Raw genomic sequence first — 22,647 nt, 5'->3', positions numbered from 1 at the left:
CGTAAGCTTAAAAATGTGACATTTAAAAAATAAAATCCTTCGTAATTGGAAGGTTGTTTAAGCTTCTGACAAAAGCGTTTTCAATGAGCCATTATCAGAGAGAGAGAGAAAGAGGGTTGCTACAAATGACCGACGACCACTGATGACGATAATTAAAGGCAACGAAACACAAATGATGTCAATGGCCCGGCCACCTTGTGCATTCAGCCTAATTAGGATCGTTTGGGTGGCTGATAAAACTTCGGGAGAATTGTAATCACTCGAAGACGATCTAATTGTTTTCCGTTAGAAATTCTTTATTCTCTGAGGCCACAATACTGCGCTTGCGCGGGTAGTATGCCTCAAGACTTGTGTTCCACAAGATTTCTGCGTGGAATCTCGAGGAGAATGAAGCCAGTTGCATCGACCACAACGACGCATCCATCATCCGATTGTAGGTGTTTTGCAATCAGTTGTTCTGTCATTTTCACAAATCCGCTGGATTTCTCAGTTGGTTAGCGTTCCTCTTCATTTCCTGTAATGGGATACTTCCGGTGGCACACGCGTTCACCCCAGAAAGTTATTAAGAGCCTGGTGGTCGATTTTCCCACTATGACAAAGGAAATGTGTTCTATTTGTTAATCCTATAACAATGCCTTCAAAGGAGGTCCATACAGTGGCGTTGACATCCTCATTCCAGCGTGTTTGATTTGGAACTCGGTTGTAAACAATGCAACAGGATATGGGTGACCTCATGCAGATCGGAAAGATATAGAACGTTAATGGTGACAGTCGTAGAGCGATATCGCAATTGTACAACACCTGAACTTTGTGTCGACACTCAGACAAGGTCAGAGAGTGAGATTTATTTGTGGTAACACGATTTTTCAATAAATATACTTCGAACTCTGATCAATCTATGAGCCTGATTAAGAATGGATGATCATTATTTGGAAATTTGGAAGAACAGTGTCCATGTAAATATCCAGAATGCGCGGCCATTTCATTGATTGCTCTATTTCATTGAAAGGGTAGGTGTTCCTTATAAAGTGGCTATTCAGTGTATAGAAAAGACATGCACCAGAAAGTTTATATGACAGAAATTAGACAGGGAGTTCATAAGAAAAGGAGTCATTAATTAAGTTCTGTTTGGTCAGTGGTCAGAGTCTGGAAGCTTTTGGTGACACTACCTGAAAGGTGAAGTCCAGAAAGCTTAGGGTTATCTAAAGCGAGAACAAGAAAGATTTTTGCAAGCAATAACACAGGACTGAGCTCGAGGAGGACTGAAATTATCTTTGCCCCATTGGAAAATTACTTGAAGATCAGCACTTAAGGAAATGGCAGTGTATGTTTGAGAGCTCGAAGCTGATTGTGCATGGAAAGGTTTCTCAAAGTAGATGGTGGATTGCGGTGTGCCATCATTGCAAAAAAATGGATAGGATTTGCAGTCAGTGAAAGATCATTTATTAAATCCTGTTTGTGTAAATAGCAAAACATCTGTCTTTATCCAACAATAAATCATTTCAAGGTTGGTAGATGGGAGAGTAGCCTTTGCCAGTTTAATAAATAACACCTTAAGGTGTTATTTATTAAACTGATTTAATGAAATGATCTTTTGGATTTTTGGTATCGATGAAACCTGTTTTATTCGTATTTTCATAAAATATATTTATTAAAGTACTATCAGGCCAATTCAGAAATGTTTGAATGAGGATGATATTGCACATTACGTCTTTGCACAACTACACAACGATTAGTTTTATTTCAATGAAGGATTTCACAACAACAAAAATGAATAGGAAGGATTTCATAACAATCGAAGTGAGTATGAAGAATTTCACAGCAATAGAAAAATGTCAAGACTTCCATAGCAACAGAAAAATATGAAGATTTTCATAGCAAGAGAAGTTAATATAAAGGATTTCATAGCAACGGAAGTTAATATGAAGGATTTCATAGCAACTGAAGTTAACATAAAGGGTTACATAGCAACGAAAGTTAATATGAAGAATTTCATAACAACTGAAGTCAATATAATGGATTTCATAGCAACGGAAGTTAATATGAGGGATTTCATAGCAACAGAATTTAATATGAGGGATTTCATAGCAACGGAAGTTAATATGAGGGATTTCATAGCAACTGAAATTAGTATAATGCATAGCAACGGAAGTTAATATGAAGAATTTCATAGCAACTGAAGTTAATATAATGGATTTCATAGCAACGGAAGTTAATATGAGGGATTTCATAGCAACAGAAAAATGTGAAGACTTCCATAAAAACAAAAAATTGTGAATAATTTCATAGTTAGTGATGTGAACATGAAGGATTTTGAGCAACTGAAGTTAATATAAAGGATTTCTACCAGCTGAAGTTAATTTAAAGGATTTCATAAGAACGAAAGTGAATATGAAGGATTTCATGGCAAAGGAAGTGGATCTAAGGATTTCATGGCAACAGAATTTAATATGAAGGATTTCTTAGTAAGGGAAACAAATGTGAAAGATTTCATAGCAACAGGAACGAATATGAAAGTTTAATAGTAATAATAATGAATATTAAAGCTTTAATACTGTATTTCTCGATCAAATTGACATTTTCTACCAAATTACGACTCTCTTTCAATTTTCGACTCTCTTTCGATTAGATATTTGCAAATAACGGATCGTTTACGTCCAATTCTTGTTTTAATATTGTGCATTTTTTAAAATAAATTTATTCCTATTTTGCTCCTGAAAGACACGCTTTAGTACTGCTGCCTGCAATAATTAGTTCTGTTTTTGCTACATTTCATTCATCCCAACATTCATTTTCTTTCTGATTTCTCATCTTCCCAAACACGAAGCCAGTTTCCAACTTAATCTCATTTCTCAAGCGCATTTCTTTGTGCGCGTCACACATTACGGTACAAAGTTATAATTTCTTAGTACAGGACGACCATCTAGAGATTAAGAAAAAGACAAACCAAATAATTACGAGATGTGTGCCTTAGGAATTCTTATCATTAAAGGAGGAGATGGAAGAATTTATCTCAATCTAAGACGCACAACGTTACCCCTTATCAATTCTCCAAAGTGACAGAGGAATTTAATGCAGGAAGACCATCGAGGGATTAAGAAAAGGGCCTGCTTGCCCTTTACATGACACAAAATTGTTTATAAAATAATTTTAGGCGAGAATTAATAATATGAACATTTTGGAGGAGCTCACAAAGTAAAATCTACATTTATTTTGTTAACTATCGAGAAATGGTACACTTTTAAATATATTTCCTCCATTGATGGTTGAAAATGGCTCATTAAATATCTTGCGCAATGAGTGGGGTGTGGCACAGCTGATTTTGAAATTATTCTTTCTCTCTCTCTCTCGGTTTCTCCATCTGTCTGTCTCAGCCAATTTCTTATTTCGCGAATGTCGCATGAAGTCTTAATGACTGTCTCTGTAGAAGGTCGACGAAACAGGAAAAGGAGGGGTGGTGTGGGCTACCGTATCGTGGTACCACTGATCCGCCATAATCCCGTTGTTATCTTTTGCCGGGGATGTTTGGGAGCTGCTCTACCTGTTGCTTACGTTACCGATATGCGGAGAAGCTCTCATACAGGGGGGAGGAGTATGGCCTTGAATGATTTTTTCACACCTCTCTGAGCGAGCAGCTGCAAAGAAAACAAATCATTTGGAACCGGGAAGAGTTTGTATTCGGTGGATCATTTGGTGCCTTCGCTGCGCACATCTTTCTTTTATTTCTTTTTCTGCGGAGTTCTGTGAACGCTAAAGCTGCACGAGCGCGAATTACACCTACCTTACCTTTCAATGCGTCCCGGATCCTCGGCAGAGGGCAGAACTGCAGCTCCTGATGACGTCCGTACCGTATGTTGCACGCGCGACATGCGTTGCACGGCCGATGCGCTGGCGTTTTAGTGAAGGCAGCGGATGATCCGACGACGGAGTTACGACCGACCCTGCACACGAATGGAGAAGTCAGCCGAAGGATGCCTTTGAAGAAGGTGAGTCTGTGCGCTTTCTTGATGTCCGGCCCCCCTTTTTTGCAAACAGAAATACTCTTTCTCTTTTTGTTTCTTTTAAACGCGTTGTACAGCGTTTGCAGAGATCCCCAGAAATATTCGCAATGGAGTTAGTTTCATAAAGTGCGAAAGGTTATCTTTGGCGACGTCATCGATGGAAAGATAGATGAGCAGAATGATCAAGCAGATAGCTGAATGGAGAAGAGTCAAAAAAGTGATGTCATTTTTTAAGCGTTGATAAAGGTGTGCATAACTGAATGGAAAATTGATGTTGATAGATGGAAAATGTTCAACTGCGAAAGACAGATGTCTGGAATACTTTGGCAGAAAGTTGGTATAATAGATAGATGGAGTCATGGAAAGAGAAAGAGAGTGGTTAAACAGATTGCAGATAGACGAACTGATAGTGATCCTAATGATAATGAACAGATGGTAGATCAATATCTCGCTTAGAAATAATCAGGATTTGACTCTTCTACCATCTTTGTAGTCAGAAACACAAGTTGGCCTCCATTTAACATTTCTCTGACGTTTTTTTCGTGTCAAAATTAATTCATATCGGAAGTCTGAGCTGCTCATACAGAATTTCTACGAAACCTGCTGATAGATGAGAATGGCAGCGTGTGTCCATCGATTAGATTACTAGGACTTCATTTAAATGTTTCACCCAACGAGCTCATATTCAGATATGTCCAATTCAGCAGAGTTATTAAGATAAAAATCTGTACAGGTGAGAACTGAGAAGTGGAAATGAAATTCTGAGAGATGGATTAATGTTGTAGCAAACTCAAATCGAAAAAAGAGAATGATATTCGGTTCTGGTGAATAATTAGAACGGAGAAGTAGGATTCCTTCTGTCACAATCATTGCAGAGGAAGGATGATGGAGTGTTATGGATTGGTGGCAGTGCGCTGGAAGGTATGGTGTGCGAGAGGTGTAACATTCGTCAGAGAATACTTTTGTGAGTACAGATTTCAAAAGGGTTGTTTGAAGTCACGCGAAGCAAGAATGTTCGCGTTAATTGGATTCTTTCAGTGGCGATGATGCATTGCCAGAGAGAGAGAGGGCGAGTAGCTTCGTCCCTTGACACAAGGTGTAATCCTCCACACGACATAATGATCCTGGGGGCTTAAGGGTCTCGCCCCTTTCTTTCCCCTCCTTTTCTCCCACAGGACATACAAGAACTGCACTAAACAGGCTAACGGAGGCATTTGCAGAAAGAATGGATGACTGTGTATCTGTCACGTTTGCTACAATGCAGTGTGGAGGTGTCACGCGAGGAATGACTTTTGCAGCGAAAACATTAACTCTGAAATGTCCAGCCAGTCCGTCGTGCTACCATATGGGATTTGCTGTGAATAACGATTGCACATTCTCCGTTGTGAACAACAGATCTCTTCGACGTCTTTTGAATCTTATTAGGAAGTGATTTAAGAGGTCTCATAACCTCCTCTCCTGGTTTTCCGGAGAATTTCTCAATATATAAATGATGCAAGGAAGAGGACTTTTTCTGTGTCTGTAAGGAAAAATTCCAGCTACCCATAATTTCCCCATCACCAAAAAATAATTATCCAATTTCGCTTTGAACTTAACCAAACTGGCTGCCTCTGCCACTGTAGTAGGCAATTCATTTCATTGATATACAACACGCTGCCCAAAGCTAAACATCATGAGATCCAACCTTCTGTTACCTTCTAAAGTTTCACATTTGTGCCTCCTGGTTGTTATCTCTCCCACCAGTAAAAATATACCTTCCTCCTTCATTTTACTGATCCTCTTCAGGGCTTTATATACCGGGTCCTTTTCTTCCCCTAAGGCATCTAATTTCCAAGCTTTGTAATCCGCTCCTTCTAAGCTGTTCTCCACATGGGCTTATTCAGTTCATTCAGATAAAGAATAACCTGAACCTTATTTTAACAAAACCATCATTGGTTACTACGGGGCAATCTCATCAGAGCGTTATTCAATCTATGTTCCAGAGCGACCTTCTTTCTCTTTTTTCCAAATTAAAAAAATATAAAACTCAACGGAACGGAAAAACATTTTCAGCTTCGGTGGTATTAAAGAGGAATGTCCCAAGTATAAACTTCATTGATGTATTCCAATAAACGTGCAGTCATAAAATTGGTCTCAGTGCTTTAAGCAGAGCGTCCTTTGACTCTCTCTGTGCGGTCACATGAAAGTCTGGTTCATTAGTTTCATACAATCAATTCCGGGCAGAAACTAAGCTGGAAAAGCAGACCAAGAATGGTGCAGTGGAGATTTATGAGCCATTAACGTCCCACCCATTACTAGTGGGGACTATCTGTTGATTAACGATCACGTCACTCTCAGGTGGGCTGCAAAATATTTCCGATGTTCTCTTAAAAAAATTAATCCTTTTTTTTTTTTTTACCTTTGGAGTCTAGCGTAACTTGAGGTAAATTAATCTTGGGGGTAATGGGATGGTCCGAAAGCTATTTTTAACAGGGGAATAGAGTACTCTTTTTTCTGAATCGGAAAGACTTTTCAGTTTAAAGTTACTTTCTTCGTGCGACTCCTAGGGAACTTGCCCTTCCTTCCCCGAGGGGTTAAAAATTGGGTTATCTTACAAACCCATTTAGTTTCTACATGGTTGTATGAACTCCAAGAACGCTCCTGATGGAACACTCCACTCACATCGCTCAAGTGAACAAGGCCATTCTTCGAATGCACAAAAATGTTTTCTTCCCCCTGCCACAGGATAATGAAGTGGCACTTAAACCCAACTTATCGATTTATTCCGAACTACATGCATAGTTTCTCACTTTGAAGTATCACTACACCATTACTTTCCCTCTGCTTTTGAATCCAGTTTGTACCGATCGCAATAAAAGTCATTTTTCCACCCAGAATTTTCCCAAGAGACATTACTCATTTTCTTGGCCTCATCTACCGAGGAATATCTCGATCGGCGTATTGAATCCATATCCACCCTCAACTTTAAAGTACAGCCTTTTCTCACTGGAAGAGAATGCTATTAATCATAGGTAGTTGCAACATTTTCTCCCCTCGCGATAGATAAAACCTCCAGTGTTAATTTGTGCGAAGTGTTTTTAGGGCAAAGAATGTGCCATCCTCATTCCACTTAATCTTCCACGCAATGTAACAGGTTAGGCTTTTTTTGATACGCATTCCCTTTTCTGCGCAGCAAGAGAGAGAGAGACACACACAAGACTGATTGAGAGAAGCTGCTCTTCTTCCATCTGTAGCGATAAGAAAGCTTCTTGGTTATCGCAACTTTGGTCTGCTCGAAAATCCTCTTCTCTATTTGTCCACAGAGACTTCGATTGAAGGATCATTTTCGCGTTTCGTTTGGCTTACAGGAGAAAAAAGGAATCTTTTTTGTCGAAACGAAAAGAAATCCTAGCATGACAGAGAATATTATGTATAGATAAAATCAACGTGCGCATTATTCATTCATCTAAAGCCTTGTAATTTGATTTAAAATACTGCCTTTTGCCTTTTAAGTTCTGTTATGATAATAAACTTTCTCCTTAAATAATTCAAACTTAATTTTGGATTCATTGGTCAATGAATTCTTTGGTCCTAAACCCCTACTACAACAACAACAACAACAACAGTTGTTGTTGTTGTAGTAGGGGTTTAGGAGCATCAGCGACTAAGGCCATATTGCTGCGTGTATATTGTCTGTAAATTGAGTGTGTTTTGAGGTCGATTTTTTGTTTGCTGGATGAAAAACCCAAGTTTCGCAGAGGGGGAACCATGCTGACTCAACGGAGACCGACTAACTCAGTCGCGTTGTGAAAAAGGCCCATAAAAATTCTTCCTGTCATCGACGGAACTCGAACTCAGGTCTTTTCCACCCGGTGTGGGAGGACGGCGATCCTATCATGCTACCCACGAGGGCGATCCCACACGGCAAATCATACTGTCCAAAGATGGAAGAACACTGTTTACCTCCAACTAAAATTATATGCAGGAAAAGGATAATTATGATAATGAATGGCCGCGAGCACATCTTCAATATAACGTAACCAGAATCGGAGTGGTATCGGCCAATTCAGAAAGATTTTATTTCCAGTTCCTTCACAGCAACATTAGCTATGATACAACCGACAGGAGCATCCATAGAGGTGCTTTAATGTTTAGGGACAGAGAACCGTTGAACGTAATCGAGCCATCAGCAAGCACAGACTTGAAGAAGAAGAAATCTGATACATATTGAAGTGCTGTCACCCAATTTGGAATCCCCATGCTATTTGCAAGGATATTGAGATTTCTAGATGAGGTCAGATCCATCATTCCGAATCTAAAGTTATTTACCTTTATTTATGCAAAGTTTCTTTGTTTATCATATAAAATATCTGAATGTGGGGCGAATGTCTGGATGTGGGTGTGTGGGCGAATCGGGCAGGAGATTAAGAAGACTGTATTTCAAACCTGAGCGGGGCTATGGAGGGCAATCTTTCTCCCCATAATGATTTGACCATTTATTCAATAGTCACTGCATATGTTTACTTCTAGCTACGATATCAGTCGCAATAAAGGAGATTTTGCCATCCCATCATGCAATCTGCAGAACAACGAACGTTGGCAAGCTCTCTATAATGTTATTAATACCTGTGGTTTTGAGTCGCCTCATCCTGACTAAGTATGGAGCCTTTTATTTTTATCAAATCTGAACTGGATTTTATCTAGCTTTTAATTATACTTACCATTCTTCATTTATTTTGTTTAGTTTATTAAATATTTTATTTAATTTTATTTATTTACTTCTGTGTTTACTCAGTGGAAGCAAGAACTTCTTTTTAATATGATTCCTGACGCTCAAGGCTTAAGAATATCTACACTTCCTGGCCACTTTATTAGGACTATGATGTTTGTATTATTAAGAAACAATCTATGAAAAAATATGTTATATTGAAGAGGGGTGTTACGTGCGCAATATGAGCTATAAAGCCGACTAGTGTCCAAATCAATTCACCAGCAATGAAGAACGGACAAGTCGTGGTCCAGCGAGTCCCAATCTATGCGGATCAAGTACACCCCGCAATGGTGCACGTTTTTAACCCTTTGGACAGGACATTTTCAAGATGCCAGTGCAACCATCCACCGTGCTAAAACGTGTGAAAAAGTGGTTGGAGGAGGACGCAAGCTCCTGGTCACTCCAGTCTTCAGATCTCAATCCCATTGAACAATACGGGATGAACTGGAAGGATGTTTGTAGGAATATTGATTTGCTTTTATCTTTATGCATTGCCTTCAGTAAATATACGCGAACACTCTCGAAGATTGTATTTGATGGATTCAGACACGCAATACATCAAAAGGGAGTGTGTGTGTCAATTTTTTTTTCTTCTATTCATTGCTGACGTGTGGCGTGTCAGTACACTTTGAGCTTACTTTAAACGCAAGTACCGAAAAAAGATATCTATTGACTGCAAACTACAACCGATATATGATAGCCCAATAAATATCGACGCTAACCCTTCAGAGGATTAATATTAATCCCACAACATACCCCATATCTCGCCTGTCGCTAGCAATCGAAAGGAAGATGAAAAATCCCTTGGTGAAAACAGTTTTTTTGGAGGCCAGTGACCCCATGCTATTCGTCGAGATGGAAAAAATAGGAGGCAGAGCCACACAGACCCGACACTCGCATACACAAACATCCCCATGTTTACTCTACCGCTGATACAGCTAGAGATCAACACGACACAGGCAACCCCAGCTCACCAAGCAATCAATGTATTGACTGCGCCTGCAGCTCGCGCTTCCAGACTGCATGGTGACGAACACGTCACCCAAGATAGGCTCTCGCTAGCTAAGGCAACCTTCAGAATACTCTCTAAAAAAATGAGGAGACGCTAAGAAAATAGTAGCGTTTAGAGAGTCAGTTGATAGTCTCTTAAGAAAGCTGCGAATTCATTTCGTGGCAGAACCACAGGGAGTGGTATAAAAAATTCTTTGTACCTGTATTCTTCACAATGACTCTATCTGGTGTACTATTTTTGTGAGTTGGCGTGGCATTGCATAAAAAAAAAACTTCATTACTGAGTTGGATTTTAATCTCACCTTAATGAAGACCAAGGAAATTTTAGCATGGCATTGCACCAATCACAAGAAAAGCGCCACCAGGTACAAAAGAGAAACAAATCTAGGAGGTTCAACCTCATGCAAACACAGCCAATTAGCTGATATGTTCCATTTCATGAACCCAGATGGCGCTTTTCTTAATAGAACAGCAGCCGTGAAAGTTCAAAAGATATTCTCTCTCTCTCTCTCTCTCTCTCTCTCTCTCTCTCTCTCTCTCTCTGTCCGTCACCTTAGACACGCAAGCTACTAGCCTTCTGTACTAATGTGAACACGGGCGCAAGTGTCACCCCTCCCTCATCTGAGTTCTCCACAAAGCATTCTTGTAGGTAGGGTGCGTTACCTGTCAGGAGCAGACGCGGTAAGCTCCATGCTTCTTAGTTCAGAGAGTATTGTGTACTGCACCGGATGTTAAGGTCCTCAAAGGTGAAGTCTCCATCTTATTAGGAAGACCGGGAAGGGTAAATGGTGATTTTTTTAACGTATAATGAAATATTAATTGCTCTGAACAAATTTTTGTCTGCAATCAAGAAACATTTGAATTGCCATATTATCAGAAGGCTTTCATGTGAGATAGTATTAAGTGAATTAGAAAATGTAATACACCTCAATGGTTTTTCGGACTGCAATTGCGGTCGATAGAAGTCCATTGGTCCAAAGTCCAAAAGAAAATCAAGGAAACACTCAAAAAGCCTTAAGATACAAAGTTTGTCTTTTAATTTTTCTTGTGTTTCTCTTTTGTCAAACAAAAGACCAGCCTTAACCATTTCACCCCAAAGAAACGCTGCCAGCAAATGTCCCTCTCTTTCTTGCCGATAACCAGCTGTCCGATAAAGTCTGGCACAGTTCCAAATGGAAGGGTTTATCGTTCTTAGTGTGGACCAATAACTGTCGCGTGCCGTATCATTAGCACTGAAATATATGCCGCTCACATCCTAACCCGGCTCATCAGCCCACGGATAGAGAGAGAGAGAGAGAGAGCGAGAGGGTGTAGACACCGCATTGCCTTCAAACGGAGTATCAGACGTGTACACACAGCTCCAAGCGCCTCTCGAACGGCTCCAAGATAAAAGTTCACTCTTCGGTACCTTCACCAATGTGTGCCATCATCAGGGGATGAAAAATATTCCACTATGGCAGACTGACTTAATTTTCTGTGGTCGCCAGCTCTTGCTGGAACTTGCTGTCCTTCAAATAATTCGTTCAACCATGTTTTTCCTTTTACTTTCGTTTCTTCCTTCAGGTAATTGTATTAGCGTTAATTGAGACTGTTGCATGTCTTTAATCTGATTACACCTTGGTGCTGTCACGTGGAAGGTAATCCGATTATTTCAAGAGATGGAACGTGCGCCAACTTTGTTTTTAAGTGAATTAAAAATGGCAACTCTTCTGATAGTATTATTCACACCATAACCTTTTCTTAATGTTCAAGAAATTTAATTAACACGCTTGTTTTTATATGTACTGTAAAATTCCACAGAAACAGAGAGAAATAGTTTACGTTGTTCTAAGTATTTTTGAATGAACTCTTAATTAAAGACACTCTCTCTGGAAAAGAAAAAAAAATCCACCAAAGAAAGAGAAAAACCCATATTGGGCTCGATACAGAGAGAAGAATTCTGCAGATTCTTTTAAAATATCAAAGACAGCTTCTCTATTAAAACCGAACCAGCTGTAGGTGACTGATGAGCATGTACTTAACGCAAGAGGACGCTACCAGAGTACGTTAGTATCCTGTTTCTTTGTACGTGAGAAACAACACATGGTCTGATCCAGAATTCCATACAAATGTCTTCAAGAAACAAATGTAAGGTAGTTAGAGTTTGTTCATTTGAGCATCCTGCCCATATCGAAGCACACCAAATGATAAATTTATGATAAATACCTTCTTAGGTTTTTCCAAAATGAGTCTAAGCGGTACAGACAGAAAATGTTAAATGATAGGAGGGAACTGGAATTCTAAAAGGGCCCTTTTAAAATTGATCTGGTTTTGGGATGCAGTACATAGTCTGTGGTTAGCAAGAAAACTAAAAGACTGCTTATCTACAAAAAGAAATTTTAAATAAAATAAATGTTTTTAAAAAGGAGAAACTGTTAATAATTCATGCTTGCCATCCAAGGCCAGGTAATCAACACCAGAAACTATAGAAAATACAACTAAGGAGCTCGGAGTGTCAGATGATATATGTCAAAGGTGACATCTGCCCTCGGAAACGATCGAACACATCACCGCGGGATGCAAGGTGATCACCCAGACAGAGTACACTCTTAGACAGGACCAGGTAGCCAGGATAATACATCAGAAGACAGCGAGGAAATCCCAGGTCATACTAGAAACCCCAAGCCACAAGTTGTACTGGGACCACGTCATAATAACGGACGAGACATTTCTGCACAACAGACCGGACATAGCCCTTGTCGACAAGAAGGAAATGGACACCTATCAGATTGACACAGCGATGTCCAACACTGGCAACCTCCAGAAACCCACGAGGAAAAGTCCAGGATGTACACGGACCTAAGACAGGACCAAAGAGATGTGGCATGTGCAACAAGTAACAACCATCCCGATCATTGCGTCAATCCCCGGTATGGTGCCAAACACCCTACATAAGAGCTTAGCAGCAATAGGTCACCCAGAGGACACATACAAGAAACTCCAGAAGACTCAATCCTGAACACCTGTAGGATAGTCAGAGAGTTCCTCGACAACCAGACATAAAAATTACCTTGTGTACTTGAAACCAGTACCCGTCACAGGGTGGAACCCCCCAATCAAGGAGAAATAATAACAATATTTTTAAATAAAATCTAAACTATAAATATTCAGCTGTCCCTCTACCCCTAAAGAACATAACTAACATATACTGAGTCAGCCGAACAATCAGGATTCTTCCTGATCTTTTAAATAGTTACACACAGAAAAAAATCTGGGAGGATGGGGGATTACACATGGCCGTGACACAGATCCACTTGTTTGGTAATTTTTTATTTAGGAATTTTCCAGCTTCAAGGGATATATAGGAGCACCATGCTGAACGAAAAAGATGTCTTTCTCTTCAATTTCAGAATAAGAACAATCTTCAAACAAGATTCCATTAAACTACATTGAAATATCTGTCTGAACATTCCATTGGAAAACAATGGTTCAATAATCTCCCTCAGAGCAAATCTAGCCTCAAACATCAAAACCTGGAGAGCTGCTTAATTCCTTTGAAAAGGAATGCCAAACTGAAAAGGATTCTTTTTTTTCAATTTGTATATTAAGTTTCTCAATAGCCCATAAGGGGTAACAGTTAATTGTGTCTATTACCATGTCCACTGATTTTGAAAACTGCCTCATCAAGATTTCATTGGGCAAATTTCCTTTTGTCGCACACCATGGAAAAACTTTTATACAAATTTAGCTTTCCTATCTGGATCATCTTCTTTAAGTGCGTGAAGCAACCTTGGAATTTTTTAAAATCTTAATAAAGTTTGAGTATTTTTAACTCAATTTTAAAGTTTCTTGTGGATTTTTGAGGGGTCTGATCCAGAGCCTAGCTTAACATGTGTAGCACAGTGCTCTGTTCGAGGGAACGGCCAGGTTCTATCGTTTCTGGGGATATTAATAACTTCCTATGACCTCAGTTATTTAATAGACAACCAGTTGGAGACAACGATTGAGGAACCATCTGAACAGCCATTCTCTTCAGATGGCCCTCACAATTGATGGTGTGTAATAAAGATTTACTACAAGAGTTCTATCTTGGGTTGCTGTTTCAGCTACGATGCATACAAAACTCTACCTCTTCCTCCAAAAAAAAAAAACAAAAAAATAGCTTTCTAAATTAAGTTTCTCAATAGCTCATAAAGCAGAACTCTGTTTATTAGCATGTCCACTGATTTTGAAAAGTCTCATCAAACTTTAGGAACGTGTTCTACTGAGCAAGGGATGAAAATTTATGTTTGAACCACAATTAGGCCTCTTGTTTCCAAAGGAACTTCTTCCAGGATTGTAATTACAAGACGAGATTTAATTACATTTGAGGATACCTTTAAAAACATCCTGTGTAATATTTTCAAGATTTTCGATTTAAATGTGAACTGAATTTTAGCCCTTCCTCTACATAAAGAAGAAATTTAAATAAAGGTTAACGAGAAGGTGAGAGAGAGGTTCAAGTCCATTTTACAACGTCCTTAAATTCTTCTGTGTTAACCCAAGAAAGAGCTTAAAATAAAATTTTTCTCTTCGGTGACCTATTAAAAAAAACAGAAACGGATCTTCCAATGTGCAAACCTCAGTTCCTGCCTCTAGGCAATACAAGTACTGTTTTGTTAATAGTGATAACAACCCTGTTATCTGAAAACAACAGAGTAGACAAAGGAAAAACACTTGGACAGACACGGGAACCATCGATCTGACATCTCCAGAAATAGCCTTCTGTCTTTCATAAGACAAAATTGTGTGGGTGTGTTTTTCTTTCAAAGCTAAGCACTTGATAAAAATGTTCAATGTGTTTGGGAAGAGTTTTCTTTTGGGTATGTTTGTTTATGATTTAACGAAGGAGAAAGTAGAACTGGATTTCCTGCAGATAAAAGTGGATTTGTCGAAAGGGAATTTTTCAATGTTTCCCTGGGACTGCAACATGACTTTTCCATTAGAACTGTTGAGCATGTAGACCGATGTCCAAGGGAGAAGGAAAGTTGTAGTCTGCACAATTATTTACAGCCGATCGTGTTCATTAAATAGGGCATGGAAGAATGGGTACAGAATATTAAATTGATCCCTGGAGTCACCAATCGATGTCAGCTCGTATTCCTTTCTCTCTCCTGGTATTAGGACTTCAACAGCTGTAGTAAATTATTGATGTATGTTGCAAAATGTCCCATCTCTTAAGCCTACTTTTCACGCTGCGCATAAATGAGGAATATATTTAAATATTTAACTTCTTTACCTGCATGCTGCGTCCATTGACTTGAGCTTTTTATTATTCTGCGTATAAACGCATGCGGTATATAGCAACGGATAGAATCATTTACATATGGCGCTAATATTTGATCAACCCTTGTGTCTGGATGCAGTGGGAGAATAGGGGCAGGTAATTCCTATTCAAGTCCATTATTGCGATATTTAAATTGAACGCCAGGTGGCGTACATTACCAAATAAGAAGGGTGGTTCTTGAACTCAGAGAAATCCCATTAATATCATACCTGGGGAGGGTGGAGTTCTTTAGTCCCAAGCAGTCGCAGATGTTCACAAATCACTGTCCCCCACTGTCAACAAGAATCCCTCCACGGTCGATATTCTAATGTTTCCAGGAGTAATTAGTCGTGTCTTCATTACCTCTCTGTCATATGAGAACCGGTGTTGTAGATCTGTAATAAAGTCCGCTTCCTTCATCCACGTGCGAAAATCGATACCGCCCCCCACACCTTCGTGAAAAGCTATTGTTCCCTTATTGAATACGATTAACTGAAGATCGAGTGACTCAGTAAACAGAAACTAAAGGGCCCTCGTCCTTCCGAGATGGGGCTGCTGTTTTTTTTTTCTTTTTACCTCAAGTTATTATTAATGAGAAAACTTGGGAAGTTTGACTTTCTCAGCCTCGACGTAACTATGATGGATATGACGTGAGGGAGATATGTAAATCAGCGAGACCAAACGAAAACACACAAAAAACTGTTTAGATTGCTTGGGAAAATGGACCTGCTCAGGATAGAGAGAGAAGAGATAGAACAAAGATGATGAATGAGCTAGAATTGCATCCATTCACATCTCGAGCTGACCTTCAAGAAGCTCTCGCAAGGTGATCTTCATTCACCCTGTCACGATTCTGCGGCCTTCTTCTAAAAGGACTTCATTAACATCCATCCAACTCCTTATCCACCTCTTAATTCTTCGCCTTAGATTAGAACTCTTTTTTTTTTGCTTTCTTATAATAAAATAGGTGAGAATCACTCCAAAATACAATCTCATTTTCTTTTTGAATAACAGTTTTTGCACATGCTCGTTTTCCTCTAGAGAATTAAAGTTCTAGGAGTGTTTGATTGCTTAGGTTAATTCTTGATGGAACTTTATTGAATTTCAATCTACATTAAAGAAATAAGCTTTAGAGATTACTGTAGACGCTATGATTTATTATATCCACAAAGATAAATGATTGCTGGTGCCAGAAGGAAATCTGCTTCTTTCTCTCCGTGTCTCTCTCTCTACAGATATGAGACATGATAAAAGATCACTCCTAATATCACATGGACCAAAGTAGTCTTTCGCTAAGGAACTCCCAAAGAACCAACCTACAAAACATCACGTGCAAGAGACTGCTATTTAAGGGAATGTCTTCTTATTCTGATCTGTTAAGTTGGACAAAACATATTTCAAGTTGTTAATTATTTATCCTTATATTAAGAAACTTGAAACTGCAGTTCCTTTCTTTAATCTGGTAACGTTTGTGGATTGAGAAGGCAAAAGATAATGGTTGACGTTGGGCTTTTATTTCTGTAGAGTTTACTTCTCAGGAAATTGGGAATTTCCTGAGAGTAATTGTATTAGTTTAGAAGAAAGATATTCATAATAGGAAGGAGGAAGTTTGAAAGACAGGGAACATTAAATTAATTGGTCACCGTCTTTTGAATACAGCCATGATGGAGTTTTACGCAAAGTCTAGAAGCATCACCACAGATGTTGGCATAATATTCATTTAGATTCAGCGATAAAGAATGCAGTATGTGCAGATGGATTGTCATTATTGAGAAGCCATCCAACATGGGCCGAGTTTGGTGGTTTCCATTGGGATGACTTGGATGTCCTTGAGAGTCATGGCAGTATAAACATGTTTCATTACCAAGTAACACTGCAACTGATGAAATTAGGAAGCTTGACTGTGAACCTCTTGGTCATCGTTCAACAATCTCGGAATAAATTTTGTTAACACTGGACCGCGCCTTTGTCCAGTGATTTTCCAGTACAAGTTGTTTAGGAAATTAATTCACAGGAAATTTCAAGCCCATCAGCAATTTCTCGGACGGTTAATTTGCAACCAGCCGGAACCTTTGGTCATCTCTGACAGACTCTCTTCTCGTTTGGAAACATTTCATTGAGTAATAAACGAGAGAGTTGCTCAAGCAAACATCACCAAATTCAATTCTTAATACATATTGTTAAATATGGTAAACAAGTAATAAGGATTATGTATATCATAAGACATATTTAAGACTCATCACGTTTGTTTCTTTGTTCTAATCCAGGTACTAGTCGACTTGGGAAAGGGGGTCTGGTCCCCAACAAGTGGAAAGAAAAATCGAAATGTCACTGGCCATTGTCAAGGTATGTTTGCAAACTTAATCGAAAATAAATTATATTAAATCTGAGAAGAGTAAATTAATTTTTAAAAAGAAAAAACCTAATTGTATTTTGAATTTCCAACTTAATTTCAAACTTTATTAATGTTCTATTCTCCTCTACGAGATTAAATACAAATTATATTTTTTATGGACTTGCAAATGGAACAGTAACTTCAATGGCTAAAAACGCGACATCTGCTGTGACTTAGTGGAAACTTAGTGCTACGTTATCATTGGCATATTTTAATATTCATACGGTGCGTGGCTTTTAATTAAAATACTCTTTGGGGCTTCAACAGAAAGAAGCTAATTATGGTAACTTAATTAGCCATTACCTCTCTGTGGGGGTATCATCCTATGCCACGTCTAAAAAACGAAATAATTCTCGACTTTATGACAGGTGATAATCCTTCTGAATAAAGACGAAGAAAAGGTTCTTAGAAATTTCTTACCCCAGCATAATTAGGAGTCAGAGATCTGTGCTCAAGTCCATGATAATAATGTAATCGTTAAGAATATTTTCAACTCCATTTTTTAAAAGTTTCAGACCTTTGTCTTAAAGTACAGATTCTGCTAAAATATTCCACAGATCCACCTTTTGAGTTCACGTATCGCTAATAATAACAACCGACTTTCAGTTCATCTCTTTCAGATAAAAGACAAAGCTATCGATCGCAAGTTCCACAATGATTCTTCTACTGAAACGACCACCATAGCAATTAATAAACATCTAAGAATATCGTCTTCTCCTCCCGCGATCTGCATCGATTGCTACCAACCAAATGCAGTTGTGTTATTTAATCTTCGAAGGGGTGTAAGTGGCAGGGAAACATTCACCTTTCCAATTGGACACGCCAAATATTAAGAAGTATACATTCAGTTAATTTGGTTATGCAAATTAGAAGTGTTCCGAAGTTTTAATTCTAATTCTACCTACACAGAATATCTTTTATGTTTAAAACTCGGTTGTTTACACCTGGCTCCAGCCTTCCCTTATCTTTAGTGTTCCTGAAAGAATGGCTTTAGCTTTTAATTAAAACGAATTACTGGAATGCCACGAATGTAAGAGAGCAGTCGCTAGATGCCCCTACCTCCGTCTTCTCGTATCTGCACCTGAGCTTAATATAACCGGAGACGAAAGACCATAGAAAAGGACCGCTGGAGTAATTCCTGTCGTGTCATAACTTTCATTAGTTGGCGAACAAAGTTTACGACTCTTCCAACTGATTGCGATGAGGTGAATCTTTATATTAGAGTTCGCTGGGCAGAACAACCAGTTTCAGAAAGTGACTGGAAGAGCTTGAAATATTTAGGTTCAAACGAACGTTAATATTTTGCGGGGAAATGATCTTTTCTTTCTTTCTTTTCTTTTCTTCCTCTAGGCACGCAAGCTGCGTCATCACCCAAACATATCTACTACGAACCACCCGAAGACTTAGAGTGGGATTCCGATACAGCTCCGTCTGGCGAGCGAGAAAGTGTTCACTCACGAGAAACCTGTACAGTTTGTTCAGGCACCCCGACTCGTTCCACTTGCAGGTCGCCTTTTTCCTCGAAGCGGTCTGCTACGCCATCTAGATTAGAAGGTGGAAAAGCCTACACGCAGGAAGAATTCACTTCTGCCATTTTGGCAAGGACTCAAACCGGAAGTGCAACAGAAACACTATCAAACACGCAACATCCTGCTCTGAAAGGAGAACGAGACCCGGCCGAAGTGACATACGCAACTTCCTCGTCTTTGTGCGGAACTGCTCCCTTTTGTTGTAGGGCCACCCCTCCTGGTGTTTCGTGCAGCAGCGGTGCCCGTTGTGCCCAGTGTAACCTTAAAGATGGAGACTCTCTCGCCGATCTAGACCCGTGCGACCCCAGAGAAGTGGGATCAGAGTTCAGCGAATCCACAGCCCATCGCAGTGCAGAATGCTGCGACCACGCCAGAGATAGCCTTGACTCCAACAAGTTCGATGGTGGGGAGGATTATGCGTCTTCCCCGGTATCTGAGAGAAGAAGCAAGGGAGGAATGCTCGGAAGATTAAAAAACCTAGCGGTAGGTACAAAATCAACTTTTGTAATTACGCTAAAATTCGTAATTATGTCGATAGATGGCGCTTTGCTACACCCTAGGTGTCTCTCGGCTGCAGAATATAGAAAAGCTTACAAAGTTAGCAAACTTCCGGACACATTTCTAGAGATAAATACACAATCTGGCCAAAATAATACGAACCCTTATTCAGTATCGGATCGGGTCCCCTATGTTACTAATAACAGCAAGTGCCTCGTCGTGGGTGGCACAGTTGGTAGGATTGCCGTCTTCTCCTCACCGGGTGGGAAAAAAACTGAGTTCAAGTCGGTGGCTGACTTAGTCGGTCCCAGACGAGGGTGGTATGATTTTTTCTCCCGGAAACTCGGGTTTTTGTCCAGAAAACAGAAAATCGACCACAGAACACACCCAATTTACAGACAATACACAAGGAGGAAACAGCTTTAGTCCCGGATGCTCCTAAAGCCCAACAACAACAACAACAACAGCAGGTGTGCAGCATGGCATGGTTTCTCTAAGGTGTTTTGGTGCCTTTTGGTCTAATTGTAACCATTTTTCCTGGAAAATATCGCATACTGCGACAAAGCTGAAGGAAGAGGACTTCGTTGCCGAATAGCTCAGCATATCCACCATTCTCAATAGGACTGAATAATTCTGGCACGATGCGCTCTTGTATTGTCATCTAAAGTGGCCATCACCTTCGGGATAAAAGTGTAACATTGCAGGGTGCAGTGGAACTGATTCGAATTCAGATACTTCCATGGACGACATTCAACAGAAAAGGAAATGTATTGATTTATTTGTATTTCTTCTGTCTGTGACTGTCTTATTACAGTGGGTCGTATTTTTTGGCCAATGTGCGTAAATACAAAATTAGTTTAAATTAAAATACACTTCCCTGATAAGTTTTAAATTATTGCTAAATTAGAATATTATTTTTAACATTTAACCAAATCAGTCTTAAAATTTAAATTAAAAGCGATATTTCTAAATTCTTTATCAAATTCTGTCATCGAGGAAACGTTTGGTTCTTGAGAATTTCTTGTTAGTTGCAGTAACTGAAGTCCTGTCCAGTGAAGGTTGTAAGTAACCGATCTCAAATGAAAAGAGCACAGTTTCTTGCTTCGGGTTTAAATCTAATCCATAATTTAGATTAAGACTACACTTTAAATTTAACTGATGCTTAACTGGGGACGTAGGAGCTTCTAAATGCCGGTGTCGTGGATCCAGAGTGCACCAGGGTGCGTTATATCTACTTTTTATGGATAATATACTGTACATAAGACCTCTGTAGCCGAGGGGTCAGGAGTAGGATTGCAGTAGCACACGCTCTTTGAGTAGACCAGAGTTCAAGCCCCTGAATGCTAAATACGGTCGATCTGCCAACTCATACTGGAACAGCTTGACAGATTATGGTTCAATCCCTCAGCGTGACTTATTGAGGAGGCCTCCATCCTGCAGTGGATTGACAATGGCTGCAGATTTATTATTATAAAGTAGATAACGAAACTCATTATTACATTTTCTTAAACTACGCTGTTTGTATGAGAATTTCTTAAGAATAAAACGTTAATATTCCAAATGTACCGAATGGTATGTTAGTGTACCAAATGCTGTGTAATTTTTAGGCCCTTAAATATTTCTAATCTCAATAAAACTGCATAATAACTAAATAATTAGCTTTAATGCGGTAGAATCTCTGTTATCCGAAATAGTTGAGACCAACGGTTCGGATAGTCAACTTTTTCGGATAATCGAGTCTAAATGCATTTTGTTCCTATGTACGATTCTGTATTTTCATGGAACATAAGAACTGATTTTCATTTATTTATTATTATATATATATATGTTTTGTTGTTTTTTTTGCGATGTGTCTCATCAAGTAGCGATATTAGGAGCGTTAAACGCTTCACAGTCTATTGGTTTTCATGGGTGTGTGTTTGCGTGTGCGTATATACACTAATGAGACAAAATATTACGACAACCTACCTACCTAATAGTGTGTTTGGCCGCCCTTCGGGTGATAACCTCTTGCACCCTTCAACGCGTACACCACAACCTGTACATAGCCTACATCGCCTACCGCAAGGTCTTCGACTCCGTGCCCCATAGCCGGCGGATAGAGACACTGAAGATTTGCAAAGTCAACCGGACCTGACATACTTCCTAGAAGCATCTGTGACAAAATAGAAGAGCACCATTAATGCCGAGAACATCATGACCAGACCGATATCCATCAGAAGAATAATCAGCTAGGGAGATGCTCTAAGCCCAATATGGTTCTGTCTAGCACTCAACCCACTGTCCACCATGCTCAACAGCAAGTACGGATATACCCTAAAAGAAGGGAGGAAGAACCTGTGCACCTTCTCTCACCTGATGTAGATGAATGACAGCAAATTCTATGCTGCAACCGAGAATCAAATCCAAGAGGTACTCTGGATCACTGAAGAGTTCAGCGCTGATATGAGGATGCAACTTGGCCTAGACAAAAAATCTAAAAGACCCATGGATTGCATCGAGGACATCCAGTCGAACGAAACTACCAACTAAAGAACAGTGATGAAATTGAAGCCACGACAGAAGAAGAGACATAGAAATATCCCGGGATGATGCAGTCCCACTTGTTAGAACACAAGCAGATCAAGGCCTGCCGACTGAGTAATACCATCAGAGGCTGAGAAGCCTGCTAAAATCAAAACTGTATGGTTGGAACATGGTCATAGCCATAAACACTTATTACTAACGTACTCCTTCGGAAATCATAGATTTGACCAACACTGAACTGGAGGAGATTATGATATCGACCAAGATAATGATGGCCAACGCCACATGAAGTCGACCATCAAGAGACTGACCATAACCCTTAAAGAAGGAGAGAGGGGATCGTCTGACCATATTGAACAAAAGAAGAAGGCGATTAAGTACCTGCAGGATTACGTCTATGAAAGCACAATCTACCAAGTCATAAGAAAGAGACAAACGACTCACAACACCCAACCTCGACAAGGGGAGCACACTCACTACAATGACCTCCATCAAGACTACATAGATAAGATGGCTTCCAATGCTTGCCACCCAGAGAACGTTTTAGTGGAACTCAAGAAAGCCCCGATCCTGAACACCTGTGGGACAGTAAGCGAGTTCCTCAATCAACGGTAATAATAATACTAACCAGACACAACCAACCACCCCATGCA

General features: G+C 39.6%; 1 protein-coding gene across 3 annotated transcripts in view; it reads left to right on the top strand.

Moving 5' to 3' along the window:
• The window catches only part of LOC150081224 (SAM and SH3 domain-containing protein 1-like), a 181,570-nt gene that overhangs the window by 123,373 nt on the left and 35,550 nt on the right, over positions 1-22,647 (top strand). For all 3 annotated transcript variants that reach the window (XM_090379442.1, XM_090379441.1, XM_090379440.1), the window contains 2 exons: positions 17,314-17,392; positions 18,792-19,453. In XM_090379442.1, coding sequence (XP_090235568.1) covers positions 17,314-17,392; positions 18,792-19,453 — 741 coding nt within the window. The remainder of the gene's footprint in view (positions 1-17,313; positions 17,393-18,791; positions 19,454-22,647) is intronic.

This window comes from Mastigoproctus giganteus, chromosome 8 (assembly GCF_048544385.1).
Source record: "Mastigoproctus giganteus isolate SK-2022 chromosome 8, ASM4854438v1, whole genome shotgun sequence".
Classification (NCBI taxonomy): Eukaryota; Metazoa; Arthropoda; class Arachnida; order Uropygi; family Thelyphonidae; genus Mastigoproctus; species Mastigoproctus giganteus.
This window is presented reverse-complemented; position numbering and strand designations above follow the sequence as displayed.